General features: G+C 58.0%; 1 protein-coding gene across 6 annotated transcripts in view; it reads right to left on the bottom strand.

Annotated features, from left to right (window-relative positions):
* GPR68 (G protein-coupled receptor 68) overlaps positions 1–20,231 on the bottom strand; it is a 29,386-nt gene extending 9,155 nt beyond the window's left edge. Inside the window, exons 1-2 of one of the 6 annotated variants that reach the window (XM_055131420.1) lie at positions 19,983–20,231; positions 14,635–14,757 (exon numbers count right to left, since the gene is read on the bottom strand). Coding sequence is in view for 1 of the 6 variants with exons in the window: in XM_055131416.1 (XP_054987391.1) it covers positions 19,746–19,836 (91 nt within the window). In the remaining 5 variants the exon portion in view is untranslated. Of the gene's footprint in view, positions 1–6,912; positions 7,249–7,514; positions 8,138–14,634; positions 14,758–19,745; positions 19,860–19,982 lie in introns of those variants that run through there. The other 5 variants (XM_055131419.1, XM_055131421.1, XM_055131416.1 and 2 more) reach the window with 5 other exon arrangements.
* Between the last annotated feature and the right edge of the window lie 2,208 nt (positions 20,232–22,439).

The raw sequence follows: 22,439 nt of genomic DNA, 5'->3' as shown, positions 1-22,439 counted from the left end.
CCCTGAAGTGGAATTTCTGGATCACCCTCGGTGGAACTAATTTTAGATTTTTGAGGAACCACCTTGCTGGGTTCCGTGGTGGCTGAGGCACCAACTTACAGTCCTACAAACCAAGCACAAGCGGTTTGGGGTTCTGGGTGTTTCTGTTCTGGCTTGGGGCAGAGTGGTGGGGAGAGAAAGGGGAGAAGGGGGAAGTGGGGCCTGTGGGCCCCCGAGTGAGTCAGAATCTGGATCCAGAGCCTCTCTTTGCCAGTTCTCTTTCCCCCTCACTCTGCCACTCCCGGGTGTGGGCGCGGGGGGTCAGTGTCCCCGGGAGCGGCTGCTTGGGCCCCTGGGTGTCCCTGCAGCGACCCCAGCTTCTCCCCAGTCCAGATCAGTCCTCCCACAGGGCCGTAAAGTCCATCTTGGACCCAACAGGCCCATGGTGAAGCCACAGTGCAAACACGCCCCGTCACGCCTCTGGAATCCCGTGGCGTCACCGGGCGGGAGCTTGCTGTTTGCGAATGGGAGCGTGTGAGTGGGCCCGGGCCCGGGCCGTGCCTTCCTCTTTCTTTCTTGGGCCAGCGGCGTCAGCCAAGTCCTGGACACCTGAGTCAGAAGTGTACTGCGTCCTGCGGGGCCAGGGGGGAGCACTGACTCCAGCCAGAGGGGGCCCAGCCTCTGCCGTGCGTCTCAGAGCCCAGAGCAGGGCTGCAGACGTCCCGGATCTTTTTTTTTTTTTTTTTGGTTTTAGGGTCACACCCGGCGATGCTCAGGGGTTACTCCTGGCTCTTCACTCAGGAATTACCCCTGGCGGTGCTCAGGGGACCATATGGGATGCTGGGATTCGAACCCGGGTCGGCCGAGTGCAAGGCAAACGCCCTACCCGCTGTGCTATCGCTCCAGCCCCAGACGTCCTGGTTCTTAATCCACCCGGGGGATTTGTGAAAGCAGCTAGCATCCGAGTTTGAGGCTCAGGGGGTCCATGCCAGCTCGTGTCCGCATGTCCAGCAAGCGCCCCAGCTGTGAGAGCCGGTCCCTCACTTGCAGCTGCCGGGCACTAAAGATCTAGATGAGGGCTGGAGCAATAGCACGGCGGGGAGGGCGTTTGCCTTGCACGCGGCCGACCCGGGTTTGATTCCCAGCATCCCATATGGTCCCCTGAGCACTGCCAGGGATGATTCCTGAGTGCAGAGCCAGGAGTAACCCCTGTGCATCACCGGGTGTGACCCAAAAAGAAAAAAAAAAAAATCTAGATGATTCTCTGTCTACTGTTGATTTTTTTACATCTGTTTTTTGGTTTTGCCACACCTCATATGGGCTTATAGTCAGGGGTTACCTCTGGCTCAGCACTCAGGAATTACTCCTGACAGTGCTCAGGGAACTGAACCTGGGCTGGCTGCATGGGAAGCAAGCGCCTTCACCACTAAACCATCTCTCAGGCTCCAGGTTCTAAGTTTGGACATGAGCACTGACCCGAGGCTGCAGGGCAGACAGCTCGCCCCGTGGACAAACAGAAGCAAACAGAGGAGGCTCGGGGCCTCGAAACAGTGACAAGCTATCCCTGGACTTACCCTTTCTATTTGCAAACTATGAGGGTTTTGTTAGGGTGCAGGGGGCCACAGTTGGTGGTGCTCAAGAGATAACTCCCTGCTTGGTGCTTGGGGGCTGCTCTTGGGCAGTGCTTGGGGGACCACACGGCTGAGGAATCAAAACAGGGTCTCCAGCATGCAAAGCTTGTGCTCTACCCATTGAGCCATCTCTCTGGCCCTTGGTTTGCAAACGCTGTTCCAGCCCCTGGCACATTGTCCCCATCTGCACTCTTGCAGGACTTTCACAACAGTTCATTCCTCTCCCCGCTTCCAGGATGGGGACACTGAGGCCCAGGCACATGGTTGCAACCACGTGTCACAGACACGTGGAACTTGGAGATAAGTGAGAAGCAAGGACCCCTCCCTCCCGTACCTCCAGCCTGATCTTTCTTTCTACCTGAGAGCCCCAGGGGTCCCAGCCAGAACCTCTCTCCTGCCACTTCCTACCTGGGCGCTCCATGAGCCCCACCGTCCGGGTCTGGCGGCTCCCGTGCCTACCCCCTCGGCTCCCGTGCCCACCCCTTCGCTGGATGGCCACCCTCAGGGAATACTTCAGGGAATCCTTTGTCTCACCCACAGCTATCAGCTATGTTACCTTTTCTTGGGGGTGGGGGGGAGAGAGGGGGCCACACCTAGTGGTGCTCAGGGCTTGCACCTGGCTCTGTGCTCAGATCACCCCTGGCGGTGCTGGGGACAGACACCATATGCCCACGGTTGAACCAGGGTGCCTTAACCCCTGCACTATCTTTCCAGACCCTCATGCTACCCTTTTTTGCTTTTTCGGTCACACCCAGCGATGCTCAGGGGGGTTACTCCTGGCTCTGCACTCAGGAATCACTCCTGGCGGTGCTCGGGGGACCATATGGGATGCTGGGGATTGAACTCGGGTCGGCCACGTGCAAGACAAACACCCTCCCCGCTGTGCTATCGCTCCAGCCCTCATGCTACCCTTTTTAACTTCAAAACAGTCCCTACATCTTTTTCTTCCTCCCCAGCATCCCCCCAACCCCTTGCCCCAACAGTCGCCCTAGTTTTCATTCTATTTGATTTCAGATTGTGGTGCAAGGGGCCTCCATCACACCCGGCAGTGTTCAGGGGGGTCACCTCCTGCAGTGCGAGGACAGCCGTGAAGCATCAGCGATTGCACGCGTCCACACATGCACGCACGCATGCCCTTCGAGCCCCCGGCAGTGCCCAGATTGGCACGGTGGAGACTTCCTCCCTGACCAGAGAGATGTGACCATCCACCACTCACCCCGCACACTCTGCTCGCTCGCTCGCTCTTTCAGACAACAGGTGCTCACTGTGACAATCTGGCTGCCACTGGTCTCTGGGGAAGGGGCGGGAACCATGCCACAAGCTGCTGAGGAGAGCGCAGGAGGTGACCCACCACTCTCTGAGGAACCCAGCAGCCAGGATGCCAGCCCGAGAAAACTGAGGGGCTGCCAAGGCCAAGGGGCCTCCGTGCCCGTGGAGATAACGCACATAGCTATCTAGAGAAGGGCAAAGACGGGCCCTTTCACATGGAAAAATGCTCTTCATCCCTAATCACCAGGGAGATGCAGATCAAAACAACAATGAGATACCATCTCACACCACAGAGGCTGGCCTACATCCAAAAGAACAAAAGCAACCGGTGTTGGCATGGATGCAGGGAGAAAGGGACTCTCCTTCACTGCGGGCGGGAATGCCGACTGGTCCAGCCTTTTTGGAAAGCAATATGGATGTTTCACGACAAACTAGAAATTGGGCTCTCAAGGAACACCACTTCTGGGAATATATCCTGGGGGCCCAAAACACAGCGGAAACAACCGTCTGCACTCCTATGTTCACTGCAGCACTGTTCACCACAATGGCACTCAGCACAACCTCAGTGTCCAAGAACAGACGAATGGATAAAGAACCTATGGCACATTGGGGCTGGAGCGATAGCACAGCGGGTAGGGCGTTTGCCTTGCACGCAGCCGACCCAGGTTTGATTCCCAGCATCCCATATGGTCCCCTGAGCACTGCCAAGGGTAATTCCTGAGTGCAGAGCCAGGAGTGACCCCTGTGCATCATCGGGTGTGACCCAAAAAGAAAATATATATATATATATATATATATATATATATATAGTAGAAGACTAATATCCATAGCCAGCGAAAACAGGGGTTAGGAGGACCAGTCAACGGTTTGAACTAACCCCAAGTGTGTGGGCACTGAGGGTAGGTAAGATACAGAAGAGACCAGTATGACAATAATAGCTGGGAATGATCACGCTGGAGATCTGAGGGTTAAAAGTAGGTAAAGGGATATTCTTTCTTTTTTTTTTTTTTTTTGCTTTTTGGGTCACACCCAGCGATGCTCAGGGGTTACTCCTGGCTTTGCACTCAGGAATTACTCCTGGCGGTGCTTGGGGGACCATATGGGATGCCGGGGATCGAACCCGGGTTGGCCGCGTGCAAGGCAAACGCCCTACCCGCTGTGCCATCGCTCCGGCCCTGTAAAGGGATATTCTTGATGACCTTTCAGCAGTATCAATACTGTAAACCACAATGCCCAAAAGGAGAGGGGGGGAGAGAGAGAGGGAGAGAGAGAGAGAGAGAGAGAGAGAGAGAGAGAGAGAGAGAGAGAGGGAGGGAGGGAGGGAGAGAGAGAGGATAAATAAGAAAAGCACCTGCCATCGAGGCAGACAGGGTGTGGAGGATGATGGTGATGGGAGGGAACCTGGGGACACGGGTGCTGGGAAATGTGCACTGGCAGAGAGATAGATGTTGGAACACTGTATGACTGAAATCCAATCATGAACAGCTTTGTAAGGGTCTGTCTCACAGGGAGTCAATAAAAAAGTGTAAAAAAAAAAAAAAAGATGGGCCCTTTGGGGAACTGAATGCAGCTCAGCATGACAGGGATGAGGTCTGAGCAGGACCTGTGGAAACCGGGAGCAGTGGGGAATAAATCGGAATTCAACAGGGGGAGGGGAGGTGCTGGGGCCTCACCTCTGCAAGGTCACTGCGCCACAGGGAGCCTTCCTAGTTCCCGGGGACGTGGAGAGGCGGGGGAGCAGGTGGATGAGGGAAAGAACAGAGGAGCGTGTAGGTGAGAGAGGGGTGAGTGACTGAGCGGACGGCTGGGCCCGTGGGTGAGTGCACGGGTGGGAGAGAGGGCAGACGGGAGGGTCATGGGCTGACGGGCAGATGGAAGGAGTGGATGGGTGGAAGGAGGTAGGAAGGTGGATAGATGAGTGGATGGGAAGGCGGACGGACGGACGGACGGATGGATGGATGGAAGGAGGGTGAGTGAATGGGTTGACAGAGGGTGAGTTGATGGGTGGGTGGCTTGATGGAGGGTGAGTAGGTGGACAGGTGGTGAGTGGGTGGGTGGGTGGAGGGTGGGTATCTAAATGCTGGACGGAGAGGGAGAGACGGGAGATGAGTAAGTTCCCGGGTAGAGGCAAAGGGGGGAAGGCAGTCGGACGCTGGTCCAGCCGCTCTCAATGCTCTCTCTACAAGAGTGGGAAGGACGCGCGTCTTGGCTTCCGTTTGAGCTGCCTGTGCTGCTCCCAGGGCCCTGCTTTCCTCCCCGGGGCCCATCAGAGACGCCCTGAGGACAGCCAGCACGCCCAGAGGGAAATGGTACCTCGCTAGCAGTGTCCCTTTCCCACCTGGTCCCCTTCAAGACGTCCCTCCTGTAAAATGATAGGACAGGGGCTGGAGAGACAGGACAGCAGGGGGGGCGTTTGCCTTGCACACGTCTGACCTGGGTTCAATCCAAGCATCCCATCCGCTCCCCTGAGCCCGCCAGAAGTGATCCCTAGGCTCAGAGCCAGGAGCAACCCCTGAGCATCGTCACAGGTGGCCCCCTTAAACAGAAACCAACAAAAAAATAAATAAAATAAAATGATCGGACACAGGGCCAGGGAGGGCTCAATGGGCTGGGTGCAGGCTTGGCATGCAGGAGGCCTGGGTTCAAGCCCTAATACTGCATGGTCCCCCGAGCACTGGGCTAGGAGTAGCTCCTGAGCACTGTTGGCTATGACCTAACTCCCCATAAATGAAGAAACTGGGTGTGGAAGGGCCCTACCTTTTTTTCTATGAATATGGGCTGGAGCGATGGCACAGCAGGTAGGGAGTTTGCCTTGCACACGGCCAACCCAGGTCCGATTCCTCTGCCCCTCTCGGAGAGCCCGGCAAGCTACCGACAGTCTCCCGCCCGCACAGCAGAGCCTGGCAAGCTCCCCGTGGCGTATTCAATATGCCAAAAACAGTAACAAGTCTCACAATGGAGACGTTACTGGTGCCAACTCGAGCAAATCAGTGAGCAAAGGGATGACAGTGACAGTAATTGGGAGGGAGGCATGGCCAAGCCCCATTTATTGAAAGAGGGGGGTGCTTCACCCCTGCACCTTATCCACTTGCACTCAGCAGCACTCACCCCAGCACCCATTTTCCCCAGGAGAAACTCAAGGAGCACAGCTCCGGGGCCGGGCTGCGGGGCCAGGAGGCCGGGTCTGGAATCCAGGCTGGCCTGTCCGGCTGTCCCTGTCGGGCCAGTGGTCCTGCAGCTCTCTACTGACTCCACCTCCAGGCCTCAGAAGGCCCCCAGGCGGGTGAGGGGCCCAGCCCTCTGCCCCTGGAGGCCATCAGCGCTGCCCCCAGCAGGGGAGTGGGGCTGGGTCTCCGGGAGGGCGGGGCTGGGTCTCCGGAGGGCGGGGCTGGGTCTCAGGAGGGCGGGGCTGGTCTCCGGAGGACGGGGCTGAGTCTCCGGAGGGCGGGGCTGGGTCTCAGGAGGGCGGGGCTGGGTCTCCGGGGGCGGGACTGGGTCTCAGGAGGGCGGGGCTGGGTCTCAGGAGGGCGGGGCTGGGTCTCAGGAGGGCGCCAGGTGAGCTCAACTAGCCCTTTGCTATCAGCGCTGCCCCCCAGGCTGCCCCCAGCAGGGGAGCGGGACTGGGTCTCAGGAGGGCGGGACTGGGCCTCAGGAGGGCGCCAGGGGAGCTCACCAGCCCTTTCCTATCAGCGCTGGCCCCCTCCCCCTTACCCCCCCCCCCCCCGCAGCCCCCAGCAGGGGAGGGGGCTGGGTCTCCACCAGGGCGCCAGGTGAGCTCACCAGACCTCTCCTATCAGCGCTGCCCCCCAGGCAGCCCCCAGCAGGGCGCCGGGCGAGCTCACCAGCCCTCTGCTATCAGCTGCAAAAGCCGGAGCCACCCAACCCAAGCCCCTGAAGGCGCATCTTCGGACAAGTGCTCCTGAGCACAGGGACTACGAGAAACTCAGGCCCTCCCGGAAGGAAGGGCCCGGGTGCCCCGCGGGACGCAGTGAGCTGTCACCCCTTTTCCAGGCGCACACAGACAATTACTCACCGGCCCGGCGCCCCACGGCCGAGACAGCTGGGGGGTGACTGCGGCTGCAGCTTCCCTGCCCTCCACCGCTCCGACCTCGGTTTCATTTCCTCCTGCCGCCCCTCCCCGACACACACAGCCGTTCCTGAGCAGGGGGGCTTCCCTCCGGGGAGGGAGGCGAGACCTCCGCTGCCTTTCAGCCAAATAGCTTCACTCCAGCAACAGCCACAAGGGGATCACGGCATGTCGCCGCGGTGGCCTTGTTAGCTCGGTCGCCTTTGGGCTCCGGTGTCTCTCGGAGCCAGGTGTGGCCGCCACAGGGATGCATGTCACAGAGCGGAGCCTGGATCTGAACCCCCCCCCGCCCCCCAGCCAGCAGTCTAGACACCAGAGGCTGCCTCCAGCCTCCGGGACACCCACAGAAACAATCACAGTGTCACCGTAAGACACACACACAGACGAGCATTCACACACACATGCATGCATGCGTGCACACGCACACACATGCATGCACACACGCACACACTTGCACGCACACGCGCGCGCGCGCAAGCACACTTACACGCGCGCACACACTCACACGCACGCGGCGCTGAAACAAACTTTCCCCGAGCAACGCTTACCCGCGGGCTGGCCAGGCGCTCTGACGGCTTTATTCCCGTTTTCTCCAGGCGGATCATGGGGGATGACACGGAGCTCCCCGCCCACTGAGGCTCGCCCGCGGCCGGCCTGGCGCTCGGCCCGCCGGACCCCGGGGCAGCAGGCGGGCCGGAGCCGTCCTCCGAGCACCGGGCCGGAGGGGCGGGATCCCGGCCCTGGCCGCCTCGGCCCGCCCGGCTGGCGCGCTCTGACCCCAGCCCCGAGCCGCAGGGCTTCCTGCACCCGGCGGCGCGCAGGCCGGGGGCGGAGACGGGATCCACCTGGCGCGGCCGCCCCCGCCCGGCCCGGCGCTCCCGCGGCGGGGATCACGCCCCCCTCGGCCAGTTCCGGCCCGGCTGGGGCCCGAGCATCCCGGCGGGGTGGGCCGCTTCCCCCCTCCCTCCGCGCAGTCTCGCGCCCGCGCTCGGGTCCGCAAGCCGCGGCCGCCTGGGGTGAGGACTGGGGCTGGGGCCCCGCGGGCTCGGAGCCTGGGGGCTTGCGGGGCGGGGAGCGGGGCGGAGCGACGCTGTAGGAGGGGAGGGGGCTGGTCCCGTCCACCTCTCCACCTCTGCTTTGTCCTTCCCTGCTGTCCCCAAGGCGCCTGGTGTCCACTCAGCAAATTAGAATATGGGGCAACAGGAGGGAACGGGAACGCGCGCGCGCGCACACACACACACACACACACACACACACACACACACACACACCCCAACACACACACACACACACACCACTCACACACACACCACACACCACACACACACACACAAAGCCATCACATCGCACTTAGAAAAGACCCAGGAGCTAGCCAGAGAGATAGGACAGTGGGGAGGGCACTTGCCTTGCACAGGGCTGACCAGGGTTCGATCCCCGGCATCCCTGTGGTCCCACTGAGCATCACCAGGAGTGATCCCAGAGCACAGAGCCAGGAGTAAGTCCTGAGCACTGCCAGGTATGGCCCCCAAACTAAAAAGATAAAAATAGAAGAAAAAAAGAAAGTAAGAGAAGACCCAGGAGCTTATAGACACAATACGGTGCCCAAGTTCCACTGGCACTCGTGACTTGAGCCTGTCTTTGAGCTGGGGACCTGGAGTGGGCAAGACCCCGTTCCATCCCTAGAACCCCATGCCTGCCCCCCTTTCCTCAGCACCCCTGGGTGTGGCAACACAACAAGGAAACAAAACTCGGGTTGGAGAGACTGTTCAGCAGGAAAGGTCGGGTGAGCCCACCTGGGTAGGATCTGCGCTTAGAGCCATGAGTCATCCCTGAGCACCCCCAGGTACAGCCCAAAACAAACACACAAACAAAAACAAAGGAAAGGGGCTGGAGCGATAGCACAGCGGGGAGGGCGTTCGCCTTGCATGCGGCCGACCCGGGTTCGAATCCCAGCATCCCATATGGTCCCCTGAGCACCGCCAGGAGTAATTCCTGAGTGTAGAACCAAGAGTAACCCCTGTGCATCGCTGGGTGTGACCCAAAAAGAAAAAAAAAAAAAGGAAACAGCCCTGGACGCTGCAGGGCCGGGATGTGGGTGGAGAGACGCATCAGGAAGGCTGCGCTGGGCCTGGACCGAGACAGATGTCCATGATTTGAAACAGCCTGGCTCAGGGCGGGAGGTGGCTCTGGCCTCCGAAGAATCTTCTGTCTCTCAGGGGAACTCATGACATCACGTCAGCTCCTCGGGGCGCACCAGGCCGGGTTTCCTGGCGCACGCTTCTCTCAGAGGGGAACGCATTGTTTTTTTTTTTGTTTTTTTTTTTTTTTTGCTTTTTTTGGGTCACACCCGGCGATGCACAGGGGTTACTCCTGGCTCTGCACTCAGGAATCACCCCTGGCCGTGCTCAGGGGACCATATGGGATGCTGGGATTCGAACCCGGGTCAGCTGCGTGCAAGGCAAACGCCCTACCCGCTGTGCTATCGCTCCAGCCCCGGAACGCATTGTTTTATGCTTTGCTTTTTGGGTCACACCTGGCGATGCACAGGGGTTACTCCTGGCTTTGCACTCAGGAATTACCCCTGGCGGTGCTCAGGGGACCACATGGGATGCTGGGAATCGAACCCGGATTGGCCGCATGCAAGGCAAACACCCTACCCGCTGTGCTATCGCTCCAGCCCCCTGGAGGGGAACGCAATCTTGGATTAACCTCCCGTGCTGGGAGCTGGAGGCGGGAGGAAGGTGCACACGGGGCCCTTGGGGGATGTGTGGGAGCCTCAGAGGGGTCTGAGTGATAGGACAGCAGTCAGGGCATTTGCCTTGCACAACGGCTGTTCGATCCTTGTCAACCCATGTGGTCCCCCAGGACGCCAGGAGTGATCCCTGAGCAGAGCCAGGAGTAGCCCTGGGCACTGCCCCGTATGGCCCAAAAAACAAAACCTAAGAGGGATGCCCTAGAGGCCCTTCTTGGGGTGTGGGGGGAGCTCTATTGGCAGGGGCCCGGGAAACACCCCGCTTGCCTCCCAGCAAACGCCTCCATCAGCTGGGGCTGCCGGAGAGGGGGAGGGGGGCAGGCAGAGGGGCACGGAGGGGCAGGGATGGGCTGACCGGACAGCGGGGCACAGACAGACTCCAAGGTACATGCCGAGCCACCCCCAAGGACACCCCGAGAGAAAGCATCTCTGGCTCTGTCTCAAGGATGGCCCTCACCCTGGGCCGTCTACACCATCACTGTCTACACCCGCAGGGACTGCTGGCCTGGCTCCCCGTTCTCACTTCGATCCTTGAATGAAGAGTGAGGGGCTCTGAGAGAGACCCTCCCCCTTCGGGCAGGCTGCCGGCTGACCTTCTGTTCCAGTTCTCTCTTGGCAGTGAGAGACCCAGTCACACCCAGTTGCCCCCAGAACCTCGGGGAGGACTCTCCTCCTAGTGCTCTCAGCACCCACGGGCCGCCAGGGGTCCTGGCAGCCTGGGCTCTGGAGTTAAACTGGTCCTGAGCTCTGGGCAGCGGGCAGGGCGTCCCAGGGCCCCCGGGGAGAGGGTTGGGGCAAAAGGCTGCAGGCCAGACCCAAGAGGTGATTTTCCACCTGCCCTGCCTGACTCCAGGCCCAGACTGGGGTGCCGTGCACTTGTGCCAGCCACACAGGACGGAGAGGAGGTGCCCTGCCCCTCTGCCCTCCCAGAGGAAGGACACCCCGCCTCGCTCTTGCCGCTCGACTGACTGCAGAGGGCCGGACGGGCCGGGCTGACACGGAGAAGCGCCTGCCGTTTGCCATCTGCTCCCTGGCCGCAGGGACCGTGACTGACCATCTCCCGCTGCTGGCTGGCCTTGACCATCCTCGCTCGGACTTACACAGCTCAGTGCCGGGGGCTGCCCGCAGCGCGTCCAGAAGCAGCCTGGTGGGAGGGAGGCGCGAGGGTCCAAGGAGGAGCAGAGAGGAGACACCCCCAAACGCCCATCGCCCCCACACTGGAAAGTTAGGGGGGCAGTGTGGACAGACACAACCGTTACTGGCCGGGCCCCTTGCTCTGTGCCCACTTTTCTGATTTGCTGTCACACTAGGCAAGGGCTCAGGCATTGCTGCCAGCGGCGTTCGAGGGACCGTACAGGGCTGGGGATGGGACTTGCCTCCAGCATGCAGGCATGCAGAGCCCCTTCTCCCTGCCCTCGGCACCGGGTGTCAGCCCTCACCTGTGCCCCAGGACACTGCAGCCCAGCTGGCAGGGCTACAAGGCCAGTTTGCACCTGGGCTGGCTGGCCCGAAGACAGGACTTTCCACCGCTGAGTTTTACAGGCGCTGCTGGAACTAATAACCATAAATGAACGCAGTGACACAGATTTCTTCTCTCTCTCTCTCTCTCTCTCTCTCTCTCTCTCTCTCTCTCTCTCTCTCTCTCTCTCTCTCTCTCACCACACCCAGCAGTGCTCCGGGATCACTTCTGGCAGTGCTCCAGAGATCAAATCTGGGAGCACCTACCTCTCTGGCTGTTCATCCAGAGAGAAGGTGGCCCCAGAGACGTCCCAGTGACATGTGAGCTCTGGGCAAGCAAGTAGAGGTCAGTGGAGTTCTGAGCTCTGAGTACCCTGAGGTACAAAGCTCTGAGCTCCTGCAGGACCACTGGGGGGAAGTTACTACGGGGTGGGCGTTGTCCCCCAAGAGCTCAAGGCCACATGCCTGGCACAGCCGGGGCAGCTCTGGGTCCAGGTCAAGATTCGAGGGCATCACTTGTGGAATATATGAGACCGACACCCAAGGACAGTAGACACAAGGGCCAGGAATATTGCCCAAAGTTGGAAGCCTGTCTCATGGGCTGGGGGAGAAGGCAGCTGGGATAGAGAAGGGATCACTGAGTCAATGATGGTTGGAGGGATCGTTCGGGATGGGAGATGTGTGCTGAAAGCAGATAAAGGACCAAACGCGATGGCCTCTCAGTATCTGTGTTGCAAACCATAATGCCCCAAAGTAGAGAGAGAGTATGAGGGAAATTGTCTGCCACGGAGGCAGGGGGACGGGTGAGATGGGGACAGGGGATACTGGGAACATTCACACTGTCACTGTCATCCCGTTGTTCGTGGATTTACTCAAGTGGGCACCAGTAATGTCTCTATTCCTTTCAAAACTGAAGTTTTAGCAGCCTCTCCTTACTTGTCTTTCCCAACAATTGGAGGCTCTTTCAGGATCAGGGGAATGAGGCCTATCATTACTGTTTTTGGCATATCGAATACACCATGGGTAGCTTGCCAGGCTCTGCCCGTGCGAGCGGGATACTCTCAGTAGCTTGCCGGGCTCTCTGACTGGGGACATTGGTGGTGGAAAATGTGCACTGGTAGAGGGATGGGTGTTCGATCATTGTATGACTGAAACTGAAACATGAAAGCTCATAACTGTGTCTCACAGTGACTTAATAAAAAAATAATAATAAAAAATAAAAGATGTGAGTGCATTGCACTGCCACTCTCTGAGAACAAGTACGGGGTTCTGGGAACAGGCGCTGGGACTGGAAGGGCTCTCTGGGAACGCCCCCACCCCTCTGGGTGGTAAGGGCCATGCTGAAGGGGCTGGTCTCTTGCTCTAACAGCATAGAACAGTGGTTTGGCACAAAATAAACGGGACAAGAAAAGTAACACTCAATGTCTGAATGAATCAGTGAGTCTCATATGCCTTTTCTTTCTGTTCTTTCTTTTCATTTAGCTTTGTTTTTTGGGGGCACGCCTGGCTGTGCTCAGGGCTGACTCCTGGCTCTGTGCTTAGGGATCCCTCCTGGTATGACGGAATCAAGCCTGGCTGGGCTGCCTCTAGGGGAAGTGCACTGCCACTGTACCGGCACCCTCGGCCCATCGCTTTCTTTTCCTTCCTTCCTTCCTTCCTTCCTTCCTTCCTTCCTTCCTTCCTTCCTTCCTTCCTTCCTTCCTTCCTTCCTTCCTTCCTTCCTTCCTTCCTTCCTTCCTTTTCTTCCTGTCTTTCTTTCTTTCTTTCTTTCTTTCTTTCTTTCTTTCTTTCTTCCCTCCTTTCTTCCTCTTTCTTTCTCTTTCCCTCTTTCTTTCTTTTTTAATTTATTTTATTTTATTTTTTGGCTTTTTGGGTCACACCCAGCAATGCACAGGGGTTACTCCTGGCTTTGCACTCAGGAATTACTCCTGGCAGTGCTCAGGGGACTATATGGGATGCTGGGGATCAAACCCAGGTCGGACACATGCAAGGCAAACACCCTACCTGCTGTGCTATTGCTCCAGCCCCTTTCTTTCTTTCCTTCCTTCTTTTTCTTTCTTTCTTTCTTTCTTTCTTTCTTTCTTTCTTTCTTTCTTTCTTTCTTTCTTTCTTTCTTTCTTTCTTTCTTTCTTTCTTTCTTTCTTTCTTTCCTTTTCTTTCTCTCTCTTTCTCTTTTTTTTTCCGCCTTTTTGGGTCACACCTGGCGATGCACAGGGGTTACTCCTGGCTCTGCACTCAGGAATTACTCCTGGCGGTAATTGTCTTATGAGATGCTGGGAATTGAACCCGGGTCTGCTGCGTGCAAGGCAAATGCCCTACCCGCTGTGCTATCACTCCAGCCCCTTTTTCTTTCTATCTTTTTCTTTCTTTCTTTCTTTCTTTCTTTCTTTCTTTTTTTTTTTTTTTTTTTTTTTTGCTTTTTGGGTCACACCTGGAGACGCACAGGGGTTACTCCTGGCTCTGCACTCAGGAATTACCCCTGGCGGTGCTCAGGGGACCATATGGGATGCTGGGATTTGAACCCGGGTCGGCCGCATGCAAGGCAAACACACCCTACCCGCTGTGCTATCTCTCCAGCCCCTCTTTCTTTCTTTCTTTCTTTCTTTCTTTCTTTCTTTCTTTCTTTCTTTCTTTCTTTCTTTCTTTCTTTCTTTCTTTCTTTCTTTCTTTCTTTCTTTCTTTCTCTTTTCTTCTTTCTCTCTCTACTTAATTTCCTTCTTTCCCCCCTCCTTCCTTCTTTCTCTCCCTCTCTTTCTTTCTTTCTCTGTATTTTCCCTTTTCTTCCTCTTTTTCTTTCTTTCCTGCTGTTCTCTTTGATCTCACCAGCGCCCATGCAAGGCGTTTTCCATGCATTCAGCCCTTTCAACTCTCTAGAGTCTTCTTTAGGGGCATCTCTTTTAGCAGCCTGGCCCTGAAATTAGCAGATAACAAACTGGGACATGAGTCAGGATATGCGCAAAGACACTGGGAGAAGGTCGGTTTTGATTCTGCCAGCAGGGGTAACCCCACCTTCGCCCACCTGTGGCTTGTGGCAATGCAGTACAATGGAAGCCCGTGGAGGCAAGAGTCTTTCATCTCTCCGGAGAGCAGGCAGCTCAGCCTGCCTTAGCCATCCCCACGCCCACCCCCAGCCGCAGGCTTGATGGTTGCCATGACAACCCCAGGGCCTGCATCCCCAGCCCCTCCATGCCCCAGTCTGTCCATTAGTAACCTGAAAGCCCTGGACAGCATTCCCTCCAAAGGCCAGGCAGCCATGCTCTGAAAAGCAGCCTTCTCCAGGGAAGAGGAAGCCACCGATGACGGTCGTTGCACCCCACCGGCAGCTCGTTTTACAGAATCCCAAAAACTCTGTCCCCACGGGCCTCCCCTGGCTGGCAAAGCCAAGCCGGGGCTGGGCAGAGCTGGGGACTGAAGCCTCTACGGTCCCAGAGGGAAAACAAATACCCGGAGAAACTCACCTCCCAGGGAGGACCCAGAGAAAGGAACTCGGTCCAAACGGGCTCTGCATGGCTATTTGTCTCTGCTGGTCTCCACCGAGGGGACAGCCTCCACGAGTTGCCGGGTGAATTTGTCCGTCACCACTGTGCCCAGAGAGAGCCCAGAAAAGCAAAAGGGAAATAATCCTTTTTTTTTTTTTTTTTTTTTGCTTTTTGGGTCACACCTGGCTATGCACAGGGGTTACTCCTGGCTCTATACTCAGGAATTACTCCTGGCGGTGCTCGGGGGACCATATGGGATGCTGGGAATCGAACTCGGATCGGCCGCGTGCAAGGCAAACGCCCTCCCCGCTGTGCTATTGCTCCAGCCCCCAAAAGGGAAATAATCTTTCCAAGAGGTCAATTCCCAACGGCTGGAGGCTGCACACTGGTCCGTGGGGGTCTGAGTGCCCAGCCTGAGACCTAGCGGGGGGGGGGTCTCTGACCTTTCGGCCCATGGAATAAAGGGGAAGTTGCTGGATGCCCCTTCGGAGTGCCCACTTCCCGTCCCTGGAGATAGCTGCTCCTAAAATCTAAGGGGCACGCTGAGAGGTGGCTCTGTAGCTAGCAGTCACCTGAGCCTGTCACCCTCACAAAGGCACCCCCAGCCCCAGCCAGGCCATCTCAGCTGAGGCCCCAAGCTGCAGAGGGCACCACCCGCCCCTCCCCAGCCCTGGTCATAAACTGGTGAGCAAAACCCAATGAGGCTCTTTCCTTCCTCTCTCTACCTAACTGGGACACAAGTAATTTTTTATTTTTGCTTTTTTGGGGTCACAACCCGGTGATGCACAGGGGTTGCTCCTGGCTCATGCACTCAGGAATTACCCCTGGCAGTGCTCGGGGGACCCTCTGGGATGCTGGGAATAGAACCCGGGTCGGCCACATGCAAGGCAAACGCCCTACCTGCTGTGCTATCACTCCAGCCCACATGTTTTCTTCTTCTTTTTTTTTTTCCCCTGCTTTTCAGACCACACCTGGCTGTGCTCAGGGGACCCTATGGGCTGCCAGGAATCAAACCCAGGTCGGCTGTGTGCAAGGCAAGCACCTTACCAGCTGTGCTCTGGCCCTAGTCCCACAAATTTTATTTTCTCCCCCCACCTTCCCACATCACTGATGGGCTGACTTAATTTCCTTCTTTTTGGGCTGGATTACACCCTTTGCGGTTATTGGATTTTCCCAAGAGCTTTGTGAGGTGGGTGCTGAGACAGCACGAGCAGAAGGGTGGAGCGCCAGAGAGATGGAACAAGGAGCCAGTCAAAACAGATAACGGGGTGGCCAGGGGCGGGCGATGGCTGCAGATAAAGGGAGGCCCCTGGCCCCCTCTCTCTCCTCCCTCTCTCTGCACTCCCGGACAATCTGCAGGGCCCCGTAGGACCAACACACGCCAGGACAGATGACAGTTCAGACAGGGACAGGTACCGCGCACAGGAGTCTCACCCACGCATGCCATGGCCATGCCCAGAGGCTGGGAAAGCCAGGCTCGGACCACGGGAACCCCTGGGGTACAGCTGGGAGAGGCCCAGCGACAGAACGCAGGGCTCTCACCCACAGGCAGGTGGATGGAGAGTAAGGGAGGCCAGGGCCGGACACCAGGGAGCTGTTGGGATACGTCCCAGGGGAGGCCTAGGACACGAGTCCAGAGTGGGAAAGCGAGCACTGGCTAGAGAGTGACACAGGGACGGGATCTGGTCTTGGATCCCGGGAGGCGAGTAGACGGCAGGACTGCAGGGAACGAGACCAGGAGGCTGTTCTCCCACAGGGCTGCTGGGACAGGGGGAGTGACACTGTCCAGGGTAAAGGAGAGGCCTACACATTCGGACCCATCTACTGAAACTGTACAGTGAAGTAACTATTGTGGGTCCGCACCGCGCTCCACCAGTCAACAGCCTGTGAACGAACAGTTTCAGCGCTAGACTCCAAGTAATGGATCTTGCACAAAGAGAAAAGTGAATAAAGCAGGGGCTGCAGCGAAGCACAGCGGGGAGGACGTTTGCCTTACAGGCAACCAACCTGGGTTCGATTCCCAGCATCCCACAGGGTCCCCCAAGCACCGCCAGGAGTGATTCCTGAGTGCAGAACCAGGAGTAACCCCTGAGCATCACCAGTTGTGACCCACTTTCATTCCATTGTTCATCGATTTGTTCGAGTGGGCACCAGTAACATCTCTCATTGTGAGACTTATTTGTTACTGTTTTTGGCATATCCAATACGCCACGGGTAGCTTGCTAGGTTCTACCGGGCAGGAGTGATGCTTGAAGAGGAGGGCAAGTTTAGAGTCAAGAACTGAAGGGCAGGTTAAGGGTTAACCGCTGAAGTTGCCCTTTGTAACTACTTGACTGCTTTGAAAGATGTCTTCAGGACCTTCCACTGGGCAGGACTCTGTCACCAAATGGGCCAACAAACTGCCCTGAGGAACTGTAAACAAACATTTGCTCGGAATGGTCAACAAATGTTGAAATTAGCATATTAAGTGAAATAGGTGTGGTTTTCCCTTTTGTATGGTTTTCCTATGGTTTCCTATGGTTTTCCTATTGATCCAATACCTGTGATTTTCTTTGATATGTATGATTCTCCTTTGATTCAATACATGTAATTTTCCCCCAATATGTGTGATCCCCTTTGATATATAGATGTGATTCCCTTTGATATGTGAGATTTTCATTTGTCAACAAATGTTTAGATATGCAAATTAAGTGACCTATGTGATTCCCTTTGATATGTGAGATTTTCATTTCTCCCCCAAAAGGGTATAAATACAGCCTGCTTTTTGGAGGTCGGGGCCTTCAGTTATGCCACGCTATTGAGGCACAATTGAAGGTCCCAATATAGCTATATTGGCTTAAATAAACCCCATGCATTTGCAGAAAGAGTTGTCTTGGTTTTGTTCTTTTGTCTCTCCGAGCCTCCCCCGGGCAGAGATCTGCCGCCCCTAACAATGCTCTTGGTAGCTTGCCGGGCTCTCCAAGAGGGGCAGAGAGGGGCCGGAGCGATAGCACAGCGGGTAGGGCGTCTGCCTTGCACGAGGCCAACCCGGGTTTGATCCCCGGCATCCCATATGGTCCCCTGAGCACTGCCAGGAGTAATTCCTGAGTGCAAAGCCAGGAGTAACCCCTGAGCATCGCTGGGTGTGACCCAAAAAGCAAAAAAAAAAAAAAAAGAAAAAACAAGAGGGGCAGAGAAATCAAACACGGGTCGGCTCCAGCCCAGGTGTGACCCAAAAAGCAAAAAAAAAAAAAAAAAAAAAAGTGAATAAAACAAAGCCGTACATTTAAAAGCCACTTGACAAACAGATTTTGCATCCTGTTTTCTGGATAAGGAGTAATAAATGACAGTGTATGGGTAGACATTTAGTGGACAGGTATGGAGATAAGAGAACCCCAGTGAAGTCAGTCAGGGCACTAAAAAGCATTTTAATCTTTTTTTGTTTTGTTTTGCTTTTTTCTTTTTTCTTTTGGTCACACCCAGGGATGCTCAGGGGTTACTCCTGGCTCTCACTCAGGAATCACTCCTGGCAATGCTTGGGGAACCATATGGGATGCCAGGGATTACAGCCAGTTGGCTGTGTGCAAGGTAAACATCCCACCCACTGTGCTATTGCTCCAGCCCCTAACCTAACTCTTTTTTAAAATTTATTTATTTATTTATTTATTTATTTATTTATTTTTGCTTTTTGGGTCACACCTGGAGATGCACAGGGGTTACTCCTGGCTCTGCACTCAGGAATTACTCCTGGTGGTGCTCAGGGGACCATATGGGATGCTGGGAATCGAACCCGGGTTGGCCGCATGCAAGGCAAACACCCTACCCGCTGTGCTATCACTCCAGCCCCCCCCAATCTAACTCTTAATCCAAGTTTGTGCGCAAATCTTTCATACAGTTCTCAAGAACCCACCTGCATGGGTAAACCCACTTTAGCACTAACAGGTACGGTTTTCCCCAGGAGACGCGGAAAGCAGCTCAGAGACGCCGGGTGCTGAGCTTTTGAAACCAGCGGTGGGAAGGAAGGAGGAAGCCTGTGCACCCCCCCCCACCTTTGCCTCACCTTAGCGCTCAGGACTTGCTCCTGCTCAGGGAACCATCTGGGGTGCGTGGGTTGGAACCCGGTTGGCCACTTGCAAGGCAAGTGTGCTCGTACCGCTGTACTATCATTCCAGCCCCAGTTCCATGTGGGGCTGTGTTTGGTCTGCTTGAGTACCAGCATTGGAGGGGGTGACTGGGCGGGAGCAGACCAAACAGCCCCACGTGGAGAGCTTGCTGCAAACCCTTCTCCCGTCCCTCCTTTTTTGGCCCTCGCCAGCGCGGCGGGAGAACATGACCAGCTTTCTGATCTCGGTCCCATTCGCCTAGGCAAGTGGCCCCCAAAGGCCCCTCCTATGCTTGCTCAGAGCCCACAGTCCCCGCTCCTCCCCCCTGAGCCACCTCCTGCACGGGGGAAGGGTCAGCTGTCCCTCCGGGGGAGGGGGCATACAGGAGGGGGCTCCGTAATCCGGCTGGTGGGTGCCCAGCTGCCCGCCCGCAGGAAGGCCGGCACAGACGCGGGCGCCCGGCTCCGGCCAGGGAAGGGTGCACCGGCTGACACCTTCTTTCCCTTTTCTGGCCGTAATTACCCTGTGGCCTTGGCACCCGCAGAGGGGGCGGCTACTAAACCCGGCCTTAAGCGCCAGAGAGGAAGCGGCAGGCCGGGCCGCCCCGGGTGACCCTGGGGGTCCGCGCCCGCTGGCCGGCTCGGGACGCGCCGCCGCCCCTGCCGCCGCCGGCCCTCCCCGGCCCTCCCCGGCCCTCCCCGGCCCCACGGCTGCGGCCGCCTGGGCTTGTCCACTTCCCCGCTCCGGTCCCGCTTCCACTCCCGCCCTCGCCAGGCCCACCCTCCCGCGCCCGCCCCCCGCATCCGCGCCCCCGGCCCGCCCGCCGCGCCCCTGCGCCACGCTCACCCGGCCCCGCCCCGCCTTGGGCTCCCGCCCTGGCACCGGCTCCCGCCCACCCCCGAGGCCCTGGCCCGCGCCCCCAGTCGCGCCCCCCGCTACCACCCTGGCCCTGCCCCGCCCCCGCCCCCCCCCCCCGCGCACCCACTCGCCCCCACTCCGCGCACCCACCTGGCCATGCCCTGCACGGACACCCGCTCTGGCACCGGCTCCCGCCCACCCGCGCGGCACTGCCCACCTCACCCCGCGCCCCTGGCCACATGCCCTGCGCCGCGCGCTCAGGGGTCGCGGCGGCCGGAGGGCGCAGAGCGGGCGGTGCGCACCCCTCCCCGACCTCAGGCACGCGGGTTCCCAGGCCCGGAGCCCAGGTCGGTGAGTGGCGGACGCTGGTTCTGGCGCCACACGTACCTGCGCGACGGCCCGCGGGGTGGGAGCGGCCCCGCGCCCTCGCCAAGCTGGGTGGACGCCGCGCGGGGGTCGGGGTGGGGGGCGGGCGGAGGACCCGAGGGTGCCCTCCGACGGGTCCTCGCGCTCGCTGCGCCCCGCGGCCCTGTCCTGCAGCCCCCGGCTCGGCCCGGCGCGCTCACCGGACCGCAGGCGGCAGGCTCGGCGCCTGTTAGGAAGAGCCGCGGTGGCCCGCGGGACCGCAAACCTGTCGAGCGCTGCCCGCGTGGGCTGGGGCCGGGGCCGGGCTGCGTTGGCTCGGATCCCCTGCAGCCCCACCCGGGACCTCGAGAGGCGAGAAAAGGGGGCCAGGGTCCGGGAAGCGCCCTCAGCGCCGGGTTCACCTCCATGCGCCCACGCACCCCATCTGGGATCACTGAAAAGACCGCGCTGGGCTTCTTCCAGACCTTTGGATCCCCGTCCTGGTGCTCCTGGAACCCGAGGCTGCAAAGGATGAGGCAGCCCCAGCCCCACGGTCTTCCTGCTGGTTTCACTGAGAAGCCCAGCGTATCCCTGGCATCTAGGACCTCCCGCCACCCTCCGGTTCTGGATCTGGAGCACTTGGTGCCAGGCACGGTTCTCTCAGGCATCCACCCATCTGATGCGCGCCAGCAGTGGAGGCCCGGGAGGGAGGCACAGAGAGGTGTGCCCGCCCGCACACAGTTTAGAAGCAGAGGCAGAGACTGAGGCCAGGAGGCCCGAGTCCAGAGCCCCATGCCCTGTCCTGTCCCCACCACACCACCCTCCGCCGCCTCGAGTCTTGGAACACCTTCAGCTCCACTGTCCTCTCCACCTGAAACGCCTTTTATGTGAGTTCACCTGACAGTGCTCAGGAGCAATGCCCCATTCTGGAAGTGAGGCGCTTGCCTTGTATGTGGCCGACCCAGCCCTGCCCAGCACTGAATACAATCCCCTGAGCCTAGTCAGGGGTCAGCCCGGGCACCACTCCTGGTGCTCTTCAGGGACCAGGCAGTGCCAGGGATGGACCCTAAGCTTCCCACGTGTGAACATGTGCTCCAGCCTGTCCAGTACTGCCAGTCAGAGCACCTGTCTCTGTGTTTGGGGGCGCCCCCCGCCCGCAACGGGGCTGGGGCTTACTCCGCTGTGCTCAGGGGTCCGTCCTGGCACGGCTCTGGGGACCATATTCAGTGCTGCGTGCGGGCCAGGGAGGGTGATGCCCAGTTGGCCACATACAAGGCAAAGTGTCTCTCCTGCTGCCTTCCCGCCCTTCTATGGACTCCTGCCCCAGCTGGCTTTTTCTTTTTCTTTTTTTGGTCACACCCAGAGATGCGCACGGGTTACTCCTGGTTCATGCACTCAGGAATTACTCCTGGTGGTGCTCAGGGGGACGATACTGGATGTCAGGGATCTAACTCGGGTTGGCCGCTTGCAAGGCAAACGCCCTGCCCGCTGTGCTATTGCTCCAGCCCCCCCCTTTTTTTTTTTAAGAAAAGTTACTACTGTGGGGAGCACTCCCTGAAGCCCTGGGGAGAGGAGCCTGGGGGCCCGGGATTCCCACATGTGAGGCTTGTATGTGCTGTGACCCTTGAGCCATCACCTCGGCCCTAATGCTCCAACTACACTTTTTTCTTTTCTTTTCTTTTCTTTTCTTTTCTTTTCTTTTCTTTTCTTTTCTTTTCTTTTCTTTTCTTTTTCTGGCTTTTGGGGCCACACCCAGTAATGCTCAGGGGTTACTCCTGGCTCTGCCATCAGGGATTAACTTCTGGTGGTGGTGCTTGGGGACCGTAAGGAAACCGGGTCAGTGGTGTGCAAGGCAAATGCCCGCCCTGCTGTACTATTGCTCCGCCCCCCGCCCCCAACCCCGCTTTTATTAACAGAAACTCACCTTCTCCCTGGAGCCCTCTTAGTTTCTCCAGGAAATTTGTGGGTCCGCGCCCGCCCTGCAAAGAGGCTCCTGACTCCCTTCCCCACCTTCCTTCCCGGTGTCATTGGCACACAGCTGTCCCCAAGGTCCCGCACTCCCAGCCCAGTGCCTGACTCAGAGCAAGATCTCCCCTTCCCATTTAGGACTAGTCACCCCAAGCCGTGCAGGAGCGTGTGCGGTTGGAATCAGAGCAGATGTCCTGTCGGGGTGCAGGGCAGCTGGGAGTCCAGGCTGGAGATGAAAGGGCGGTAAACCAACATCTCACTTCTAGTGACGGTTTTTAGACCACACCTGGCAATGCTCAGGACTTACTCCTGGGCTCGGTGCTCAGGGATCACTCCTGGCAGTATTTGGGGGACATATGAGGTGCGGGGGGTTGAACCCGGGTCAGCTGCATGCAAGGCAAATGCCCTGGACCTGCTATACTGTCACTCCAGCCCCACACGGTTTGGGTTTGGGTTTTGGCTTTTATGGACCACACCTGGCGGTGCTCAGGGATAACTCCTGGCTCTGTTCACAGGAATCACTCCTGGAGG

Source organism: Sorex araneus, chromosome 3 (genome assembly GCF_027595985.1).
Source record: "Sorex araneus isolate mSorAra2 chromosome 3, mSorAra2.pri, whole genome shotgun sequence".
Taxonomy (NCBI): domain Eukaryota; kingdom Metazoa; phylum Chordata; class Mammalia; order Eulipotyphla; family Soricidae; genus Sorex; species Sorex araneus.
This window is presented reverse-complemented; position numbering and strand designations above follow the sequence as displayed.